This window comes from Panthera pardus, unplaced genomic scaffold, assembly GCF_024362965.1.
Source record: "Panthera pardus isolate Hobbes unplaced genomic scaffold, ASM2436296v1 HiC_scaffold_3, whole genome shotgun sequence".
Taxonomy (NCBI): domain Eukaryota; kingdom Metazoa; phylum Chordata; class Mammalia; order Carnivora; family Felidae; genus Panthera; species Panthera pardus.
In genome coordinates, this window is record NW_026526876.1 from 49,725,907 (window position 1) to 49,745,579 (window position 19,673).

The 19,673-nt window shown below is 50.4% G+C and overlaps 2 protein-coding genes across 2 annotated transcripts in view; both read left to right on the forward strand.

Annotated features, from left to right (window-relative positions):
* Nucleotides 1-10: 10 nt before the first annotated feature.
* LHX1 (LIM homeobox 1) lies at nucleotides 11-7,958 on the forward strand. The gene is made up of 5 exons (XM_019424039.2): nucleotides 11-1,641; nucleotides 3,592-3,818; nucleotides 3,913-4,190; nucleotides 5,545-5,710; nucleotides 6,028-7,958. Exons 1-5 carry the CDS (start codon nucleotides 1,472-1,474, stop codon nucleotides 6,405-6,407), a joined length of 1,221 nt encoding a protein of 406 aa, XP_019279584.1. The 5' UTR covers nucleotides 11-1,471; the 3' UTR covers nucleotides 6,408-7,958.
* A 4,407-nt stretch (nucleotides 7,959-12,365) lies between these two features.
* The window catches only part of AATF (apoptosis antagonizing transcription factor), a 103,809-nt gene continuing 96,501 nt past the window's right edge, over nucleotides 12,366-19,673 (forward strand). The window contains exons 1-4 of the mRNA XM_019424038.2: nucleotides 12,366-12,634; nucleotides 13,586-13,777; nucleotides 16,811-17,248; nucleotides 17,703-17,840. Of these exons, the coding sequence (XP_019279583.1) occupies nucleotides 12,544-12,634; nucleotides 13,586-13,777; nucleotides 16,811-17,248; nucleotides 17,703-17,840 (859 nt within the window). The 5' untranslated portion in view covers nucleotides 12,366-12,543. The remainder of the gene's footprint in view (nucleotides 12,635-13,585; nucleotides 13,778-16,810; nucleotides 17,249-17,702; nucleotides 17,841-19,673) is intronic.

Consider the following 19,673-nt stretch of genomic DNA (forward strand, 5'->3'; position numbering starts at 1 on the left):
CCGCTGATTGGTCGCAGGCCGCGGTGACGTCGGCGGGCGCTGCATTAAGGCGAGGGGGCTTCCAGAGCTCAGCCAACAGCCAGGAGCAGTGACCGAGCCGCCGGAGCTGGGGAGAGACGCGCCAGGGCGGCGGACTGGGCCAGGAGACCAGGGACAGAGGGACGCTTGTCCGGGGACAGCCAGCAACGAACTGCGGCCTGGGCGGCGACAGCAGCGGCCCTTGCTGAGCTGTTCCAGCCTCGCAGAACTGTAGCTGCTGCACCAGGACTTTTTTTTTTTTTAAAGCTCTCCAAGCTACTCCCCCTCCCCCTGACTCCTCCCGCTGCAAAAGAAAAAAAAAGGAAGGAAGGAAGGAAAGGCTAGAAAGGAAACCCAGATTTGCCACCACAACGAAAAAAGGGGGAAAAGGAAAAGAAAGTCGCGCGACTGTGGGGTTGGACGCAGGCAGCCCGAGCGCGGGCCGAGCGATGCGGGGCTGCGCGCCCAGGCGGCCGCGAGTTGTGACTGGAGCCACGATGCACGGCCAGGCGCGGTGAGGAGCCAGACCGTATCACCTCCCCGAAGGAGTCCAGGAGCAGGGAGGGCCGTCCCGAAAACACGGAGGCCGCCAGGCAGGCCACGGGCCGAGGTGACGGGGCTGGGGCGGTGGGGAGTGAGCCAGCGCACCTGGCTGCGTCCGCCTGGAGTTGTCCCTCTGCAATCTCGACTGACACAAACACTTCTCCAAACGGGGGGGAACCTAAGCCGCAACAACCATCAACAACGAGATCTTCCTCCTGCCTTGCCCTCCCTCCCTCCCCCCTCCCTTGGCCTGCCCCCGCCCCCTCCCCCAGGCCCACGGCGGGCGCCCGGCGCGTTCGGACCCGCTGCGCGATGCCGGCAGTTTAGGATCCAAAGCTTCTCTACTCGTTTTGTTCTTTTCTTTTATAAAAAGAGGAGGGGAAATCCCGGTGGCAGGCAGCCCGGCACACACACACCCGCCCTCATACTCCGACAAAAGCAGATGCACTTTGACTTCTGACAGCTCTACCTCAAGCCCAAGAGAACTCCACGGCGCTCTCCCTGCGACCCGAGCTCGCTGCGTCGTCCTTTTCCTTCTCCGTCTCCGTTTTATTTATTTCTGTTCCCGTCGCCGTTCTCGGTGACCTTCACTCCTCCGCGGGCTCTGGGCAGAAGAGTGGCTTTCTCGCCGGCCCGAGACTCTTCCTCGCCCCGGGAGCTTCGGCGGGGCTGCGGTGCCCCGGGGCCCTGGGACTCCCAGGCTGCACACTCCACCGAGGTGCCCTCCGCCCCGCATCAGCCTCATTTTCACCCCCTTCTGGTTTCCTGGTGCGGGTTTTGGCCCGCACCCCCAGTGTGTCTCCTCTTTTCTGGAGGGGCTGGGGAGCTCTTGCTATCGTCTTTGGGAGGCATCCCCTAGGCTCTCCCTGCTCTTCTCTCTCCCGGCCTCACCCGACCAAAACCAAAGACCATGGTGCACTGTGCCGGCTGCAAAAGGCCCATCCTGGACCGCTTCCTCTTGAATGTGCTGGACAGGGCCTGGCATGTCAAGTGCGTCCAGTGCTGTGAATGTAAATGCAACCTGACCGAGAAGTGCTTCTCCCGGGAAGGCAAGCTCTACTGCAAGAACGACTTTTTCCGGTGAGTACTTCCCTGGGGCACCTCTGCTGCTCCCTCCCCGAGGGCCCTTGCCGGCCAGATTCGGATGAGAGGTCAGCGTGGCCGAAGCAACCGCGTTAGGAGCAGCCTTTGGAGAGGGCAGCCAAGTCCCACGGGCACCCGCCTCTTCGTCAGCTGGTGCACAGGGCACCCGGGAGGTGGCCCTGCTTGCCTCCTGGAAATTGTGGGTCTGGGCTTAGCTGCACGTGCCTGGGAAGAAAGGTTCTGAATCCACTTCCGCCTAGAAGCCCCTCCAAGCCTAGAAAGGGGCAGCACAGCCTCCGGCGTTGTAACCCCACCTCTGGTCTTTCCCCGCTCTGAGCTCTCCAACAACTGCATTCTCCGAGCCTCCCAGGTTGCTTGCCCTCCAGGCTGGGCTTAGAAGCCCGGGCTACATCCAAGCCACTTCTTTTTGCCTCCAAAAAGAAGAAGTGGTTCTTGGCGGGAACCACAGAGGCTTCTGCGTAAAGTGTCTGAGTCCTGTGCCTTGGTGGCGGCAGGGAAAAACCCAGCCCTAATGCCAATCCTGCATATCCCAGGGTGTTCTTGAAACCCCGAACAGCCTCCCAGCGCCGGCCTAGGCAAGTTGCTAGGTGCTTGTGAAATGCCCCAAGGCTCCAGCCTCCGGGAAGACCCTTCCCTGGGCTTCCCGGCTGCCTGGGTTGGCGGGAGGTTCGGTCTCCGCCCAACGCGAACCTCGGCTTTGTGGCGTAGGCTCCGCTTGGAGCTCTCCCAGGCACTGCCCGCCTTCCCTTCGCCCCACCACCTCCTTGCTGAAACTGGGAAAAACCGAGGCCGGCTCGTGTGAGCCGGGAGATTTCTCCAGACGCCCCTCCTTAGTTTAGCGTTTTAATTTATTCTCTTAAACTATCTTGCCCGAAATCCACACAAACACACAAGTTAACCGAGAAGAACAGAAGCAAATGCGAATTTTAATTCCTCTGTACTGGTTTGAAACCTCTCAGTTTACTCGATTGACTTGGTCTCTGCTTTTCTCTGAGTTTCTGGTGACAGATCAAACTGGGAGAAGGGGTGGGGGTGCGAGGCCATCCAGGTCGCTTTGCTCAGAGGCCCAGAACGCGCTGTCCCCAACACTGTCCCCGGGAAGCGTGGCTCTGATTGCGGGGAACCATGGAGAAAAGCGCTGTGCAGGCTGGTTTTGCCCGGAGCAAGCGCGGGCTGAGCCTCTGAACCTCGGTTGACCGCACCTGGTGTCCCCAATACTGGCTGGAGCCGAACCGGAGAACAGCGAACGGTGCCAGCTGCCAGTGGGCCCCAAAGGCCTGGCTCCCGCAAAGCGCAGCCCAGCACCTAGAGCCCCGCGGTGACTCTAGCTTGTGCCAACCTGCCGGGCTTTGGGCTTGAACGTGGCGGCGGCCCAGCTGCAGCCGTCTGCGTGCTCCGCGGCTGTTTCTTCACCCGCGGTGGGACTGGACTTTGCCAACCCCCAGCCTATGCGCAGGTTCTTGTGCAGTGAAAGAGAGGCGACGCCAGGAGAGAAAAGCGGCGCTCGGGTCGCGTTTACATGGAGCTCTAATTAAAATTTGACTGTTCTCTGAATCTAATAAGAAAAGAAGTGCCTCCCTCCCCGTTCCCATAGCCGCCTTGCCGCCTTCTTCCGCGGCGCTCTTTTCCTCTGGGACAGCACTGGGCATGAGGCCTGGTGGGGGAGGGGAGCAGCTTGGGCCCCTCGCTCTCTCACCGTAACCATGTGTATCTCCCCCATTGACTTTTCACTGGTGCCCCGCGCTCTCTCCGGCCTTCTTGCCTGCTTGATCGGCATTCTGCCTCTTTTTTTTGGCTGTCTCTCTTCTTTTCCCCCATCCTTTTCTTCATCCTCCACTTTCTATTTCTCTCTTTCTCTAACGTCTTTTTCCCGGCCTCTCCCCGCCCGCCCTGCTCCTCACCAACCCGTCCTCTTCCACTCCGCAGATGTTTCGGTACCAAATGCGCCGGCTGCGCGCAGGGCATCTCCCCTAGCGACCTGGTGCGGCGAGCGCGGAGCAAAGTGTTTCACCTAAACTGCTTCACCTGCATGATGTGTAACAAGCAGCTGTCCACTGGTGAGGAGCTCTATATCATCGACGAGAACAAGTTTGTCTGCAAAGAGGATTACCTAAGCAATAGCAGTGTCGCCAAAGAGAACAGCCTCCACTCGGGTGAGGCCCCAATTCCCAACTCGCTAGGGGTGGGGTTCCTGGGGGAAGGAGGCCCACTAAGGCCGCTGCTCACCTGTCCCTTCCCTCTCCCCAGCCACCACGGGCAGCGACCCCAGTTTGTCTCCAGACTCCCAAGACCCATCACAGGATGATGCCAAGGACTCGGAGAGCGCCAACGTATCCGACAAGGAAGGGGGCAGCAATGAGAATGATGACCAGAACCTGGGCGCCAAGCGGCGGGGGCCCCGCACCACCATCAAGGCGAAGCAGCTGGAAACTCTGAAGGCAGCCTTTGCTGCCACTCCCAAGCCCACGCGCCATATCCGGGAGCAGCTGGCTCAGGAGACTGGCCTCAACATGCGTGTCATCCAGGTCGGGGCCTGGGCATGCTACTCAGTTCCCCTTGAGACCTACAGGCTCCTCTACACCAGCATCCAGGCCTAGCTGGGGAAACCCAGCCTCGAGCAGGGTTGCGGGTTCAGGGAGGCTGGAGGGGGAGGAGTGGAGAGGCCCAGACACACCCCTACCCTGGCGACCTGTGAGGTGCGGCCTGTGGCATAGAGCATCTGGAAATCCCTAGGCCTGCTCCACTTCCCAATCCAAAGCTGGTGGTGGTAGTGGCAGAGTGGGGGGGGACGGTGAGCTCAGCAAGTGTCCGGGGGAGGGGACATTGTTGGACACTGCAAGGGGAGTTGGGACCCTTTCTTCTGCAGAGATGAGGAACGCAGAGTTCTCTGAGCATGCCGGAGTGAGTCAGTTCCAGTGGCTCCTCCACAACACTGATCTCCCTCTGTGTCCCCCTCCCCTGTTTTGTGGGTCTCTTGCCGCGGTTAGATAAGCCCCAGAGCTTCTCCCGAGAGAGGTGGGGGGGGAGTCCTGGTTTGAAGAGGAAAAGGTCCGAGCTGGAGTCAGCTCAGCGTCTGGCGGTCTAAAGTGGGATGGGGTAGGGGGAAGGTGGGCATCTGGGCAGCTGTGCCAGTGTGTTGTGAGGACTCCAGGCTGCGTATGATTTGGGCCTGAGACTCAGGCCCAAGGTTAGGTGTCTGGTTCACCCGTGGAGGCTCTGCAAGGATGTGGGTGGATGTGCCTGGGAGGCTGGGAGGCACACACAGCCAGGCCGCCACGCTCCTTGCAGCCTCTGAGAGGCTGTGCCAACATGTGCATAGTGAAGGGAAGTTTGCGTGTCTGTGTTTTCAGTGAGAGGCTGAGGATAAGTATATTCGGCACTGGGAGATTTTGCGTGGATTTGAAAAGGAGATTGTGGGTTTTAGTGTCACTATCATTGGCAGACTGGGTGTCAGCAGGAGGCTGTTTAGTTCTCTCTCACCGTCATGGGGGAGGGGGCTGCCAGGGACCCTGGACGGGAAACCGCGTGTGTCTGACACTATTTGGGGAGGTTGAGTGTCTATGTGTGTACAGCCCCCAGAAGATGTAACTGTGACAGTGTGATATTGGAAACAACTCCGACTGCCTCACGTCGGGCAGGGCTGCTTGCCCAGGTCCCCAGTCGGGAATCCTGTATACCATTGGCTCAGGGGCCGCCCTTGGCGTTCCTACTCAGACATAACCCCCACGCACCACAACACACACACAGCCGCGCGCGCGCGGAGCCCTGAGTCCAGCTAGCGGTTAGAGGAGTTAGGGGCCGATCGGCCCCCGCACCCGAAATGTGTGTGTGTGTGGGGGGGTGTCTCCCGAGCCTCACCCCGCCGCGTGTCTGCTTCAGGTCTGGTTCCAGAACAGACGCTCCAAGGAACGGAGGATGAAGCAGCTGAGCGCGTTGGGAGCCCGGCGCCACGCCTTCTTCCGCAGTCCGCGCCGGATGCGGCCGCTCGTGGACCGCCTGGAGCCGGGCGAGCTCATCCCCAACGGACCCTTCTCCTTCTACGGAGGTGAGTGTGCAGCCCAGAGGCGGGGAGCGGCCAGCCGGGCTTGGCTTCGTTGGAAGCGGGTGGCAGCGCGGGAGGCGCTTCGAGTGGGGGAGATGGGGAAGGCCGGAGGGTAAATCAAGAGGAGGTAGTCCAGAGCGAGGGCCGAATTCCCGACCGCGAACGAGGCGGGCGAGCTGGCCGGGAGCAGCTCCGCTGTTTGCACCAAGCCTCCTCCCCGCGGCCAGCGCCGCAGGGGAGCCCGCGACGGCGAGTTCCCCGAGTTGTCTTTCGCGTCCTTTCTCCGCCGTCCTGACACCCTCCTCCCCGCCGCTCCGCAGATTACCAGAGCGAGTACTACGGGCCCGGGGGCAACTATGACTTCTTCCCGCAAGGCCCCCCGTCCTCGCAGGCTCAGACGCCGGTGGACCTGCCCTTCGTGCCGTCGTCCGGGCCCTCCGGGACGCCCCTGGGCGGCCTGGAGCACCCGCTGCCGGGCCACCACCCGTCGAGCGAGGCGCAGCGGTTCACTGACATCCTGGCGCACCCCCCCGGGGACTCGCCCAGCCCTGAGCCCAGCCTGCCCGGGCCTCTACACTCAATGTCGGCTGAGGTCTTCGGGCCCAGCCCGCCCTTCTCATCACTGTCGGTCAACGGCGGGGCAAGCTACGGGAACCACCTGTCTCACCCGCCCGAAATGAACGAGGCGGCCGTGTGGTAGCGGGGTCTCGCACGGTCCGCGGAGTTCGTGGTTGTACAGAAATGAACCTTTATTTAAGAAAAATAGAAAAAAGAAGAAAAAAAAAAACATAAAAGCAAGTCACCCCCCCCACCCCCCATACACACACACTTCCTTCAGCCTCGGGGACCATTTTCCGTCTGGCGAGTCCAGACGGGAAAGGGGGACAAGAAACAGAATCCAAATCCTCCTGGAAGTAGAACTGGGATCCGTGCTCTGACTGGCAAGGTGCAGAACTGGGGCTCCGGAAGAGATATTCAGACGTCTCCCCATCTTCCACCTGGACCCGGATCCAGGGGCAGGACTCTTCGAGCCTGCGCACCTGGCCAGAGGGCTGCAGAGAAACAGCCACGGAGGCGGCGGGGGCGCACAGCCAGTGGTGACGCCGGGAGCCGCGGGGAGGGAGGCCGAGGCGCAGCCGGGTGAGGGAGGTGGAGCAGCCCGGGGCGCTCCCGGGCCAGCCAGGAGGGTTCTGGCTCTGGGAAATTCACTAGTGTTGTCTCAGAGTTCAGCAACAGCGACAACAAACTCTTATAGTTCAGAAACGCCGACCTGCTGTGCATCAGGTGGGACTATATATATATATATTTTTTGTCTATCTGGGTTTTTGGTTTTTGTTTTTGCGAAAATTGCAAAATTCTAAATGTAAAGCCCTCAGTATCAACTCTTCTACCTTCACAAAGCTCTACACACACACACACACACACACACACACACACACACACACACACAGATACACACAGACACCCTCGATAAGGATGGTCTCTAGCCAGACCTCTCAGTAAAATGACTTGAACATCAACTGTACAAGAAAGTATTCTACCTTCACACATACAAAAAAAAAAAAAAAAAAAAAAGTAAAAAAAAAAAAAGACTATTGAACTAAAAACAGTCAACTGTTTACGTATAATGTTAAATTCAGGAGTTCAGTGTTTTATTAATATATCCTGTTTTGAAACCTCTTGTTCAAAAACAAAATGTTTTGAGCAATCAACCAAAATTGTTCATTTTCTTTTCCTGTAGATGTTCTGACAGATTTGCAGGGCTCGCAGCTCACTGTGCTAGTATGTAAAAAGGTGTTGTTTACACAAGGCAAAGAGAAAACATGATATTCAGACACTTGCCAAATAGAATAATTATAGCACAAATACTGTAAAGGTGCCTGGCACCACAACCTGAGAAAGTGTTAAAAAAAAAAAGAAAAAAAGTGTTACAAGGTTTAAAAAAAAAAACATCTTTGCTAATTTTTAGTCCTGTTGAACATTCATGGAATTGTTAATATGACTTATATAGACCCACACAGGTTTTATTTTTGTGTCTTTAAAATAAAAGTCCAAAATATTTAAATTTTATGGTCAAATATGCAGTCAACAGCTGCTACTTTTTTCTTTATATATTAAATTTCTCATATGTCTTTTATTGTTCTGATAAACCTAAGCTTGTGTGACCTCCAGTGCATATTAGACCATTCACTGTATGAAAGAAAACATGTTGAATAAATTTGTGAGTTTTTAATAAAAATAGAAAATCTGATGTTTAGATATTTGGTGTGTTATTTGATGTTTTAACAAGTAGAGGTGAGGCCTGATGGGGAGCTGAATGACACCTCAGAACCCAGAGGGAAGAGAAGCAGGACTGGGCTATGTTTTTACCTTGGCTATGGCTGAATCCCCTTGCTAATGCCAGCCAAGCTTTTCTCCGTGGCTTCCCGCTGTTATTAACTACCGATTTGCATTCTGTGGATTTAACTGATACAGTTGAAGAGCTGTTTGCTGATAAATTAATATAGAATTTGAAATAGAAATCAAATCCATGGCTAAAAATGAGTGGTCCTGGTCCGGGTATGATTAGGCATGAGAGCCCATGCACTGTCTCTATCCCCCATTCTGCACGTGCAAAACTGGACTTGTGATAGTCAGTTACTTGTAAATATATAGTTAGAGGTGGTCCTTTTCAGTTTCAATTCACTTCCCATAGATAATCCTGCTCTCCAATTTGGTGGTTTAAAAGATAACGTAAAATGAATGTAGGGTACAGCTAGAAATGAAATACTTTAATCCCTTTCAGAGAACTGATATGAAGTAGTTGTTTTATAGTATTTGTTACATTTGAAGTTTTCTAGAAGGAAAACTATTTCATCTGGCACAAGATACATATTACCTTTCTCTGAAAGATGAGCAAAAATAACCAATAAAGAAATCAAATTTTACCTGGGAGTTGCCAATAGGTTCTGAAAAGTACTTCAATCCCTCCCAAGCCTTCATTAAACATGGAAGGAATTTAAATATTTATCTACTATGAAATACGTGTGTGTTTTTAATATTAGATGCTATTTGAGTTCCAGAATTTCATTTCTATATCACCTAGATTTCAGTCTGGGTTATTTATTTCATTTTAAAAATCAAAGGTTTTACGTTAAATGGCACATAATTTCCGTTGTCATTTTCATATTTTGTTAAAACACAACCAAGTGTATCTTTCCTGCAGAGAAGCCTTTAAAATAAGCAATATTTTACTGCATCCATATGACGGCTTATCTAATGGGAGGACTGTCAGCAAGGAACCTGACAGTATTCTTTCAAAAATCCAAATTTATGAAATATGGGGAGACTTTTGAAACTCCTAGCCTCTGCATGCAGCACATTTCTTTATCTGCTTTGTATCCAATCACTGGATCAGCTGTTTTTGCCCTTTTAGCGTTTATATACATTAAATCACAGCCAACTTATTCATTATGGCCACCCCCTTTAAAGACATTCATTTAACTGAACGTACGCTCATGCTCATGGGAAGCTGCATTCTCCTATCAAGGCTGCTGAATTATTTAGCAGCTTTATTGTGGAATCGGGTACTTGTTAAGAAGCGTTTTGAGTTGGGCGCTCAGTGTGGACTCATTTCCTCTCTCTCACTCGGTGGCAGCAGGGCAGTCTTTCCCTCTTGGCTCTGGATACTGAACCCTAATAAGTACCTGAACAGGTGGCAAAGCTTAGTAGTCAAATTTGGAGCCACCTGAGAGGAGGAGGTCTAGAGATATCAGGGACTATTCTCCTTCCCATCAGAGCAGCGATGCCCACCTCTGGCCCTAAGCTGCAGAGAAGCGCTGCACCACTCCCAGGCAGCCCAGCTGGGGGCTCCCGGGAGAGGCTCAAGGGCCACAGAGGAGCAACAAGGTGGTCCCCTCCCTCCTAGGAGGGCAGTCTCCTCTCTAGTTGGGCTTGGCAGTTTGCTTTCTCCCTGCAGCCATCTTAAAGCTGCCACCTCTGTGCCTCTGGCCATCTGCCCTCAGGGCTCCAGCCTCAGGAAGCTACCATCTGCCCTGGGCTGGGGAGCCGAAGCTCACCCACCAACTTCTCCAGGCTGAAGGAGACTGGGGACTGCTTTAGGGCTGTACAAAGTGAAGGGAAACTATTCCTGGAGACCAGGACAGGCATTGGTAGGGACCTGGGACCTGGAGATTGATGGCATCTGAGAAGAGAGGCAGGTAAGAACCTGGTTTCCCTAACCTCTTGAAACTCCTGGTCATAGGAATTGATTGGGACAGTGGTGGGGGGCAATCCAATGTCACTCCTGCCCATCTTCTGCTATCCCTACATCTCTCTGTCACTTTGCAGCCCTTAGGCAGCAGCACTGTGAATGGGGAGACCCTCTGACTGCCTCTGGAGAAGACTGTTCTTTGGGGAGAGTGCTCCCGGTCATTCCCATCCTTCTGATCTTCACATCAGCTCTCACGCCCAGAGCAGTTAGAGGCTTAAGTTTCTTCTAGGAGGCATAGTCTTTGAAGTATCCTCTCTTGTAGTCCACCCTCCATCTCCAGATCTGTTCCCATCAGGAAAATCCCTCCTCATTTCTCTAGATACTGGAACGCAGGCAGGGAGGGCCCCCTAGAGAGAGCATTCAGGAGGATGCTCTCCAGCCCCAGGTCTCAACGTCTCTCGGCTGCATCTTAAGTCCTAGAATTCTTTCCTCTTTCTTTCCCTCTCTCCCCTCAGTATGGGGTAAGAAAGCAGAAGCATTTGGGGGACCCTGGGATGTGTGTGACTGGAGTAGCGTAGTCTTGATTCCTTCATCCAAAGGCTTCCCAAGTCAGAGGAGACCAGGACAGTGAAGGGAGAGTATAGACAAGCAGGACTAGGGCGTTTTCTGCCCAGAGCCAGCCACCAGTGTGTCTTGTTTGCACGACAGCTTAGAGGTGGTCTCTGACCTGTCTTGTTTCCCCTTCCCCCTTCTCTCCCTTTTCTTTACCCTGAAGGCAAGGATTCTAAGCACTATTGTTCAAAATAGGAACAGAAGAGGATTGGGGGAAGTAGCTTCCTAAATGTGGAGAGATACATTTTTGTCTTTTGAAGCCCAGGGCAATGGCTCCCTGTTGCAGCCTGAGGGGCATGCTTTTGCTTTGGAGGCTCCAGACAGCAGGCACCAGGCTGCAATTACGGAGAATATGTTAACAAAATAAGGGGGGGAGGGCGGGGGAGCTGTTTTCTAGCCTGAATTTTCTTGCTGCTGGTAAAAAGCAGTTTGCTTTTGCCTGAGTCCCCTACCTAGGTGCTCCTGTCCTAGGTTGGCATTCTTTCAAGTCTGAAGGAATCTGCCCTAAGACTGGTTCTCCTTCCCTTCTGCAGCCACCTGGGAAGGGGACATGAAACAAGCCACACTAAAGGGATGGGTCTCTCATTGCTCTTGACCTTGAGGGCATATTAAGACTGTGAAAGTCAGGGACCCTCACTTCCCTTAAATTCCACAGGAAACACTGGTGAGCTGAGGGTTCCCAGGCTGTCAGCTGTGGGATCCAACTGCTCTGGCACCCTTAACGTCTCTTTTCTTGACTCTTTTGATGCAGTTTCTGTTTGAGGGGGGTTGTTCAAGGTTTCTACAGGTGACCTCAAACAGATACTGGAAGGAACAGACCACTTTGTACTCACCCTTATCCCTTATTGCCAGTTCTGTTTACAAGTTTGTCTGCCCCCCCGCCCCCGCCGCCCCCCTTGGGGGGGGGGGCTGATCACTGTCAGGAGAGAATTTAACTTGCTCATCTTTGTATCTCATCTAGCAGTGCCTGCCACACAGCGGGCAGTTAGGGAATGCTTCATGAAGAAAGAATATAAAGGGATAGCATCTTTCCGTGTGGCTGGGTGTAATTAAATTGATCCTATTAAGTCTCTATATTTTGAGTCTACCTGTGCCTCTCATACAGTAGACATGAGTTTTTCTGCATTTGTGCACCAGTTTCAAGTGTCTGAGTATATTCTCACCTTTGAACAGATATCAATAATGAGGGTATGCAATAGAGTAATCGCCACCATCACCCCCCTTTTCCCTAAGACAAGGCTACTTGGAGAAACTACAGAACGATCTTTATTTAGGCACAACCATCGCTTCTCGGCCTTTTGGCTAAGATCAAGTGTATTTAGGCACAACCATAGCTATTTCTAATTATTCCTGTGAATAAGGACGCCAACAGTTCGCCGTACACTTACACATGCACATCGCTGACGTAGGATTCTTAAATCCCGACCACCGCAGGGTCAGAGGCGTGTGCCCGGCCCCAGACTCCTCCAGACTGTTAAACCGCTAAATGTCAAACCTATTTTGGTCCCAGTGCCCGAAAGCGCACCTGAGGCTGGAAGTGCTTACCCTTTATTTACTCCCTCCTCTTTTCATAACAGCCACCATAGATAGGCCATGGCTACACCACACTTTATTTCTAAGCGAATCTCGGACAAATCTTGAAGCATATTTTATACGAGGGGACAAGGGTCGCGCGCAAAGCAACGTCGGTTCAGCGCCAACGGCGGCCACGTGCCCTGGCGCGCTCCCGGACCACCTCACACACCCCTTCGGCGCACGCGCACGCGCGCCGGGATGGCGACAATCCCTTCAGCCTTCCGCGCGCTTCCGCCTTCTTCCTAGCAACGCCTGTAGTGACGCGCAGGCCCCGCCCCCTCGCGCGCGCCTCCCGGAAGTGGCCGGCCCCGAGCGAGAGCGGGGTTGTCTGCGGTCCCTGGCTGTTCGGGGGAGTAGTCTCTGGGCAACAGGGCCCGGCGGGGAGAGAGCGTCCGGGCCGGGGCCAGGGCTGGGGCTGCACGTTGACGGGCACGGCGCAGAGCGAGACCTGGTGACGATGGCGGGGCCGCAGCCCCTGGCGCTGCAGCTGGAACAATTGTTGAACCCGCGCCCGCGCGAGGCGGATCCTGAGGCCGACCCGGAGGAGGGTGAGGCCTGACTGGGGAAAAGCCACGTGCGGAGCGGTGGGTCCAGCGTCGGGCAGACCCGGGCGGCGCGAGAGAGGCCGGCAGCCAGGCCTCGCCGCCTGGCCTACTCGGCTCATCCTGGCGTAGAGGAAAACGGCCTCCCGGGAGGGTTGGCCGGGCTCAGGAGGAGGACTTCGGCTTCCTTCTGAGCCGCACTCCAGACTTGGTGCTCGGGTGGCTGGAGCATCCCAGGGACTTGGAGGGCTGTAGCAGGGAACAGGGGGTCTGGTAGTTGGTTGGAAGTTATCTTTTCAGGATGCGCTTACCGGTATTAAGTTAGAAATGAGAAGGAAGTCTCACCGTTTTTTAAGTCGGCCTGCCCCTAGGAACTTACTAGGAGATTGAAGGAAGCAGTGGGATTCCATGGGGCTGTTTAAGCCTCCCTAGGCCTCAAGACATTTGCTCAGGGGCTGACGAATGGGACGGCTGTTCTGTAAGCTGATGTTCAAGGTCTAGTTGGGAGTAATCCTGCTTTAGACTTGAATCAGAGAAGTGTGAGGAAGGAAGAATAAGGAAGGATAAATGTGAGTGCTGGACCGTGTTTTAGGAATATCAGTTGAAGAAGTTAGGGCTGTTGAGCCAGGATAAGCAGACTCCCTTAGGGATGGGATGGAGTGAGGATAGATGGCTGACTTAAATATTTGAGCGACTGTCACAAATGGAAGAGGAGTTAGGCTAGTTTTTATAATCCAAGGCATAGAAATATGTCCAACTAGTAGGCGCAGAGGTCAACTTTCTGTTCAAGAACAGCAGTAAGACTGTGGTCTATCTTGAGAGGTAATGAGTTTCCTGTTCCTGGAAGTTGGTGGGGATTTTGTAGAGTGTGAGTTGAAAGGGTTGAACAGGGTTACTCTTAAAGTTCCTTCTAACCTGGAGATACTGATTACTCTCCCCCCAACCCCTCCCCTACAGCCACTGCTGCCAGAGTGATTGACAGGTTTGATGAAGGGGAAGATGGGGAAGGTGATTTTCTGGCAGTGGGTAGCATTAGAAAATTGGCATCAGCCTCCCTCTTGGACACAGACAAAAGGTATTCTGGCAAGACTACCTCTAGAAAAGCTTGGAAGGAAGACCCCTGGGAGCAGACACTACCAGGTTCATCTGGTGAGTAGACGTATTTGCATGTTGCTTTCTCTTTCTTTCCTAATATTTTAGGGTTAAAGTTGCGGGGTTTTGTCTTTGTTTTTGTTTTGGATGATTAGTCTGTGTGTGTGCCCCCACTTACTGTCTTAGGAGAGACCATGGATTTGGCATTAGAAAGGACCTTAAGAGGTAGTTAATTTCAGTTCCTAAGGATTCTAAAGCTCAAAGCTATTAAGTTTATATAATCCTTATGTTTAGGTTAATGGTTCACCATAAAATGGAAAGAAAAGATAATGGATATTGGACAGGGCTATGTGTTGAGAAAGAATTGCGTCTGATGAGCGTGCTACTCATGGATTTTGACCCTTTTCCTTTGGTTTTTCGAGTCTTGCATTGGGTCACTATATAATTCAATACTAGTTTGTGAAACTCATTTTTTGCCATTGTAAAAATAATAAAATCCTTCCCTCTCCCCTGCAAGGGCCTTAGGAGGATGTGAGGACATGAGCTTATAGTTTTATTTTTTATTATTTCTTTTTATGAAATTTTTAAAATGTAATCTCTACATCCAACATGAGACTTGAACTCTCAACCCCAAGATTAAGAGTTGCATGCTCTTCTAACTGAGCCAGCCAGGTGCCCCATCAGCTTATAGTTTTAAAGCATTAGCGTTGTAAGTTTCTCAATGGAAGAAGGGGCTGGATATGGTGGTTACTTAGTGGATGCCATTTTTCCCCCCCTTTAGAGAGGTTAGAGGTGCCAGGCTGAGAATGCACAGATGATATAAAAAAAACTATCATTCAGGTCATGATATCCATGATTAGTTGGATAAATGGATGATTACCCGTTATGGTTCTGGGGGCTCCTGGTAAGCCCATTTCACATTCTTTGCCTAGAGACTGATAGAGGGGCCAATTGTGAGACAAATATTATAATACTTATTGGGCTTCACCATGTGTCAGGCATTGTGGTAGCTCTTTAAGTTCTAAGAGACTAGAACACAGTTTTCAAAAGATGTTGTTACTGTTATCATTACATGTATCATCTCATTTGATACTCTCAATAACTTATGAAGTTGCTAGTATTTGTCCCCATTTTATTTATTTTTTTTTAAGTTTGTTTTTGAGAGAGAGGGGGGCACAAGTTGAGAGGGGCAGAGAGAGAGGGAGACACAGAATGTGATGCAGCCTCCAGGCTCAGAGCTGTCAGCACAGAGCCCGATACAAGGCTCGAACTCAACGAATCATGAGATCATGACCTGAGCTGAGGTCGGACGCTTAACTGACTGAGCCAACCTAGGCGCCCTGTATCCCCATTTTAAAGGTAAGGAAATTGAGGGACAGATTGGTTGTGTAACTTGCTCAAGGTCATAGAGCTAGTAAGTGGAAGAGCCAGGACTCACATAAGGTAGTCTGGCTCCAAGTCTGACTCTTAACTGCTACTCTGTGAATATTCCTTAATCTGAGAAATGGCATACATTTAAAGAATTTAAAGGAGGGCGCCTGGGTGGCTCAGTCGGTTAAGCGTCCGACTTCGGCTCAGGTCACGATCTCGCGGTCCGTGAGTTCGAGCCCCGCGTCAGGCTCTGGGCTGACAGCTCAGAGCCTGGAGCCTGCTTCAGATTCTGTGTCTCCCTCTCATTCTGACCCTCCCCCATTCATGCTCTGTCTCTCTCTGTCTCAAAAATAAATAAATAAAAAAAAAAATTTAAAAAAAAAAAAAAAGAATTTAAAGGATTAATTTCTTTTTTTTAATTTATTTTATTTTTTTAAATGTTTAATTTTTGAGAGAGAGACAGAGTACGAGCGGGGAAGGGGCAGAGAGAGAGAGAGTGAGACACAGAATCTGAAGCAGGCTCCCAACTCTGAGCTGTCAGCACAGAGCCCAATGTGGGGCTCAAACCCACAGACCGTGAGGTCATGACTGAGCCAAAGTCAGGCGCCTAACCAACTGAGCCACCCAGGTGCCCCTATATGTAGTTTTTTTTAAAGAAGTACTGAAGACCTATCACATCAGCTGTTACTTATGCTTAATGAATAAAATTATAGTATCTCCTGTACATGAAGCTATTCCTTATCCTTCCCAGCATGTTAGTTGGATCCTCTTCCATACACTGTGTACTAATGGCACTAGGATTTTTTTTTTAATTTTTATTTAAATTCCATTTAGTTAGGTGATGAATGACTAAATTATATTCCTGAAATAGTCATTACACTATATATTAACTAACTTGGATTAAAATGAAATAAAATAAGATACGCACTGAAAAAAGACTTTTTAAATAAAAAATAAATTCCATTTAGTTAACAGATAGTGTGATATTAGTTTCAGGTACACAATTTAGTGACTCAAGACATGTAACACCCGGTGCTCATCACAAGTCCACTCCTTAATCCCCATCATCTGTTTTACCCATCCCCTCACTCACCTCCAATACACTGTGTACGGATGATGCTGTAATGATAATAGTGATATGAATATTGTCAAACATATCTACCACTCTTACCAGACTGTGACACCCCACAGGTGTTACGTTGTATTTGTCATTCCTTAGCTTTTATGTACACCTGGCTGATAATAGGTGCTTAAGTAAGTAATAAATAGGGTGTACTGGTGTGAGAGAGATTGTACATTGGGGTTAGTTAATGATAAATTATATTTCAGATATAGGTTTGGGAAAACTGTTAATTCCCTTATTTGAAATCTTACCATTCTTCAAGGTCCAGACCTTGCCCCACAGTTAAAATTTCTCCCTCCTCTGGGTTATCAAAACTTTGTCAGTTCTTGTCTGTATTTGATGGGTCTGTCTTTCCCACTAGAACCTTTTGTTAGGGTAGGACCTACGTTTTGTTCATCTTTGCTTTTCCCTTAGCCTCTTATAGGTAGTAGATGTATAATATATATTTGAATTGAGTACAACCATACATTTTATTTTTTTGATGGATGCTGCAGCCCTTTACTTGAAATGAAAGGTGTGGCCTAATATTTGTCTCAAAGTAACATCTGTTTTTTTGGGTTTTTTTTTTTTTTCTTCTTCTTTCTGCTCTTGTTCAGACAAGGAAATAATATCTGATGAGGATGAGTCTGGAGATGGAGGTTCAGAGGGGCTGGGTCTGGAGGGATCTGATGAGGATGCCACGAGTGCTGCTGAGGAAGAGGAGTGTGGTGATGACAGGGACAGTAGTCTGGCCTGGAAGAAGAGGATCAAAAGCTGCTCTGAGAACACACCGGGTTTTAGTGTCCAGAGCATCAGTGACTTTGAAAAATTCACCAAGGGAATGGATGACCTTGGTAGCAGCGAGGAGGAGGAGGAAGATGAAGAGGAGGAGCCTGGTATGGAAGAAGGGGACGGGGAGGAAGACTCCACAAATGAGAGAGAGGAAGACAGGGCTGAAGGCAGGAATAGTGAAGATGACGGAGTAGTGATGACCTTCTCCAGTGTCAGAGTTTCCGAGGAAGTGGAGAAAGGAAGAGCTGTGAAGAACCAGATAGGTTTGTACATGGTTTGCTGGTGGCTTATTTTTCACAGTGTCTGCATTTGATCTCCTGTTTGTGTTTTTGTTTGTTTTGGCTCTTCCTTTTCTCTTGTGTCCTTCCAATTAATTTGTGCCCCACCTACCTAGGGGCCTAAAGCCCCATTCTTCTGTGCGTAGCCAGCCTTTTCTACATTGAGCCGCTTAGCTGGTTCTGTTCTCATACTTTGGCGGCTGTGGAATACTGAGGGGAAAACAGTTTTCTCCTCTCTTTGGGCTTCAGCCTACCCCTCTCTCGTAGCAAATATTTGCTTCCCAGATACTGAGTTTTTTTCCTGTAACGGAGAGTATTTTCATGGCGTGAAGCTGTGATAAAGCTGTGCTTTGCAGAGACTCGTGTGATTTCTTGTCTCTCCCTATCTGTCCCACTGGGAAGATTTTTGTAACGAATGATATTCTTTTCTCTTTCTCAGCTCTGTGGGACCAGCTCTTGGAAGGAAGGATCAAGCTTCAAAAAGCTCTGTTGACTACCAATCAGCTTCCTCAACCAGATGTTTTCCCTATTTTCAGGGACAAAGGTGGCCCAGAATTTGCCAGCGCCCTAAAAAATAGTAAGAATATTTATGGCATATGGAGATACTTTAGAACCACTGGGATACATTGGGATACACTGGGACTGTATTTGCAGCACCACAGAATTGAAGAAGAGAGTATTTGGTTTTAGTGATAATATAGTACAGAGTAGTTTTTTAACTTTTTTTTTTTAAGGTTATGTATTTATTTTGAGAGGGGGGCAGAGAGAGACAGCCCTTGGGTGCCCTGCGCAAGCAAGAGAGGGGCAGAGAGAGAATCTCAAGCAGTTTCCACGCTGTCAGTGCAGAGCCCATCTTCGGGCTCAAGAGATGGCTCTCACGAACCGATCTCCTGATTTGTGAGAGCTTTACCTGAACTGAAATCAAGAGCTGGATGCTTAACCAACTGAGCCACCCAGGCCCCTAGTTTTTACCTTAAAAAAAAAAAAAGCATTATAACTCTTATTAAACAAAGACAGTTTTGACTGAAATGGTTTGAGTTCTAAGTGATGCCAATTCCACTTTTCTCTTACCTGCCCTCACTTCCCTCCCCCACTTGCCTTTGGCTTTCTGAGTTACTTCTTTAATGCTCAGAGAACACTATGTGCAAACCCACAGGTATAGAACAAGAGATAAGGGATGGCTGATCCCAGTTCATTAAAAGTGGTTGTATCATGTGCTTAAGAGATGCCTTTCTTGGGGTGCCTGGGTGGTTCAGTTGGTTAAACGTCTTACTCTTGATTTCAGCTCAGGTCATGATCTCACGGTTCATGAGTTCAAGCCCCACATGGGGCTCCATGCTGATGGTGTGGAGCCCACTTGGGATTCTCTCTCTCTCTCCCAGTCTTTCTCCCCCTCCTGTGTGCTTTCTTTCTCTCAAAATAGATAAAATATATTTTTAAAAAAAGATGCCTTTGTTAGAAGGTTTCTAGAAAACATGCTAAGATGGTCTTATTTATGTCTCCCTTTGGGTTACACAGAGTGAGGAAAGGTGATGACTGCAGAGGGAGGAAAAATTTTGGGAGAGAAGTGCTGAGCTATAAAGCCTGAGAATTATGGAAGAGGAATTTAGAAATTACTTGGTTCTCAGGCCCCTGATTTTACAAGTGAGAAAACCAGGGCCCAGATTATAGCACTTGTTCATGCACAGCAGACCAAACTCCAGCTTTCCTGCCTTATGGTCTAGAAGTCTCCCTTCTGTACCACACTGCCTCCTGTGGTCTGTGTGCTATGTGCCCAAGGGCCCTAAAGGATGGGGGCAGAGGGCGATTTGGGCCGAGTGCACTGTGGTTGGATTGGAATTGCTATTCCTTATCTGCATGTTGAGACTTAAGTGTTTTCATTTGCTCTTTAAAACTTCTTTTTAGAGGCCCCTGGTGGCTCAGTTGGTTAAGTGCTGACTCCGGCTCAGGTCATGATCTCGGTGGTTCATGAGTTCAAGCCACGCATCCAGCTATGTGCTGACAGCTCAGAGCCTGGAGCCTGCTTCAGATTCTGTGTCTCCCTCTCTCTCTGCTTCTCACCCGCTCATTCTCTCTCTCTCTCTCTCTCTCTCGTCTGTCTCTCTCTCAAAAATAAACATTTTTTAAAAAATTAAAAAAAAAAAGCAACTTATTTTTATAGTATCATGGATTAGAGTTGGAAGGGACCCGAGAAGGACATCTGATTCCAGATAGGATCACCTCAAACTTCGAAGTATATATGTAGGATTTTTAGGGTAGGGGGTTCTGCAAAGCTTTCTTATGAGAGAATACTTGCTTGTTGTTGTTGTTGTTGTTGTTGTTGTTGTTTATTTATTTATTTTGGGGCAGTCAGGGGAAGAGAAAGAGAAGGAGTAAGAGAATCCCAGGAAGGCTTTGTGCTGTTAGTGCA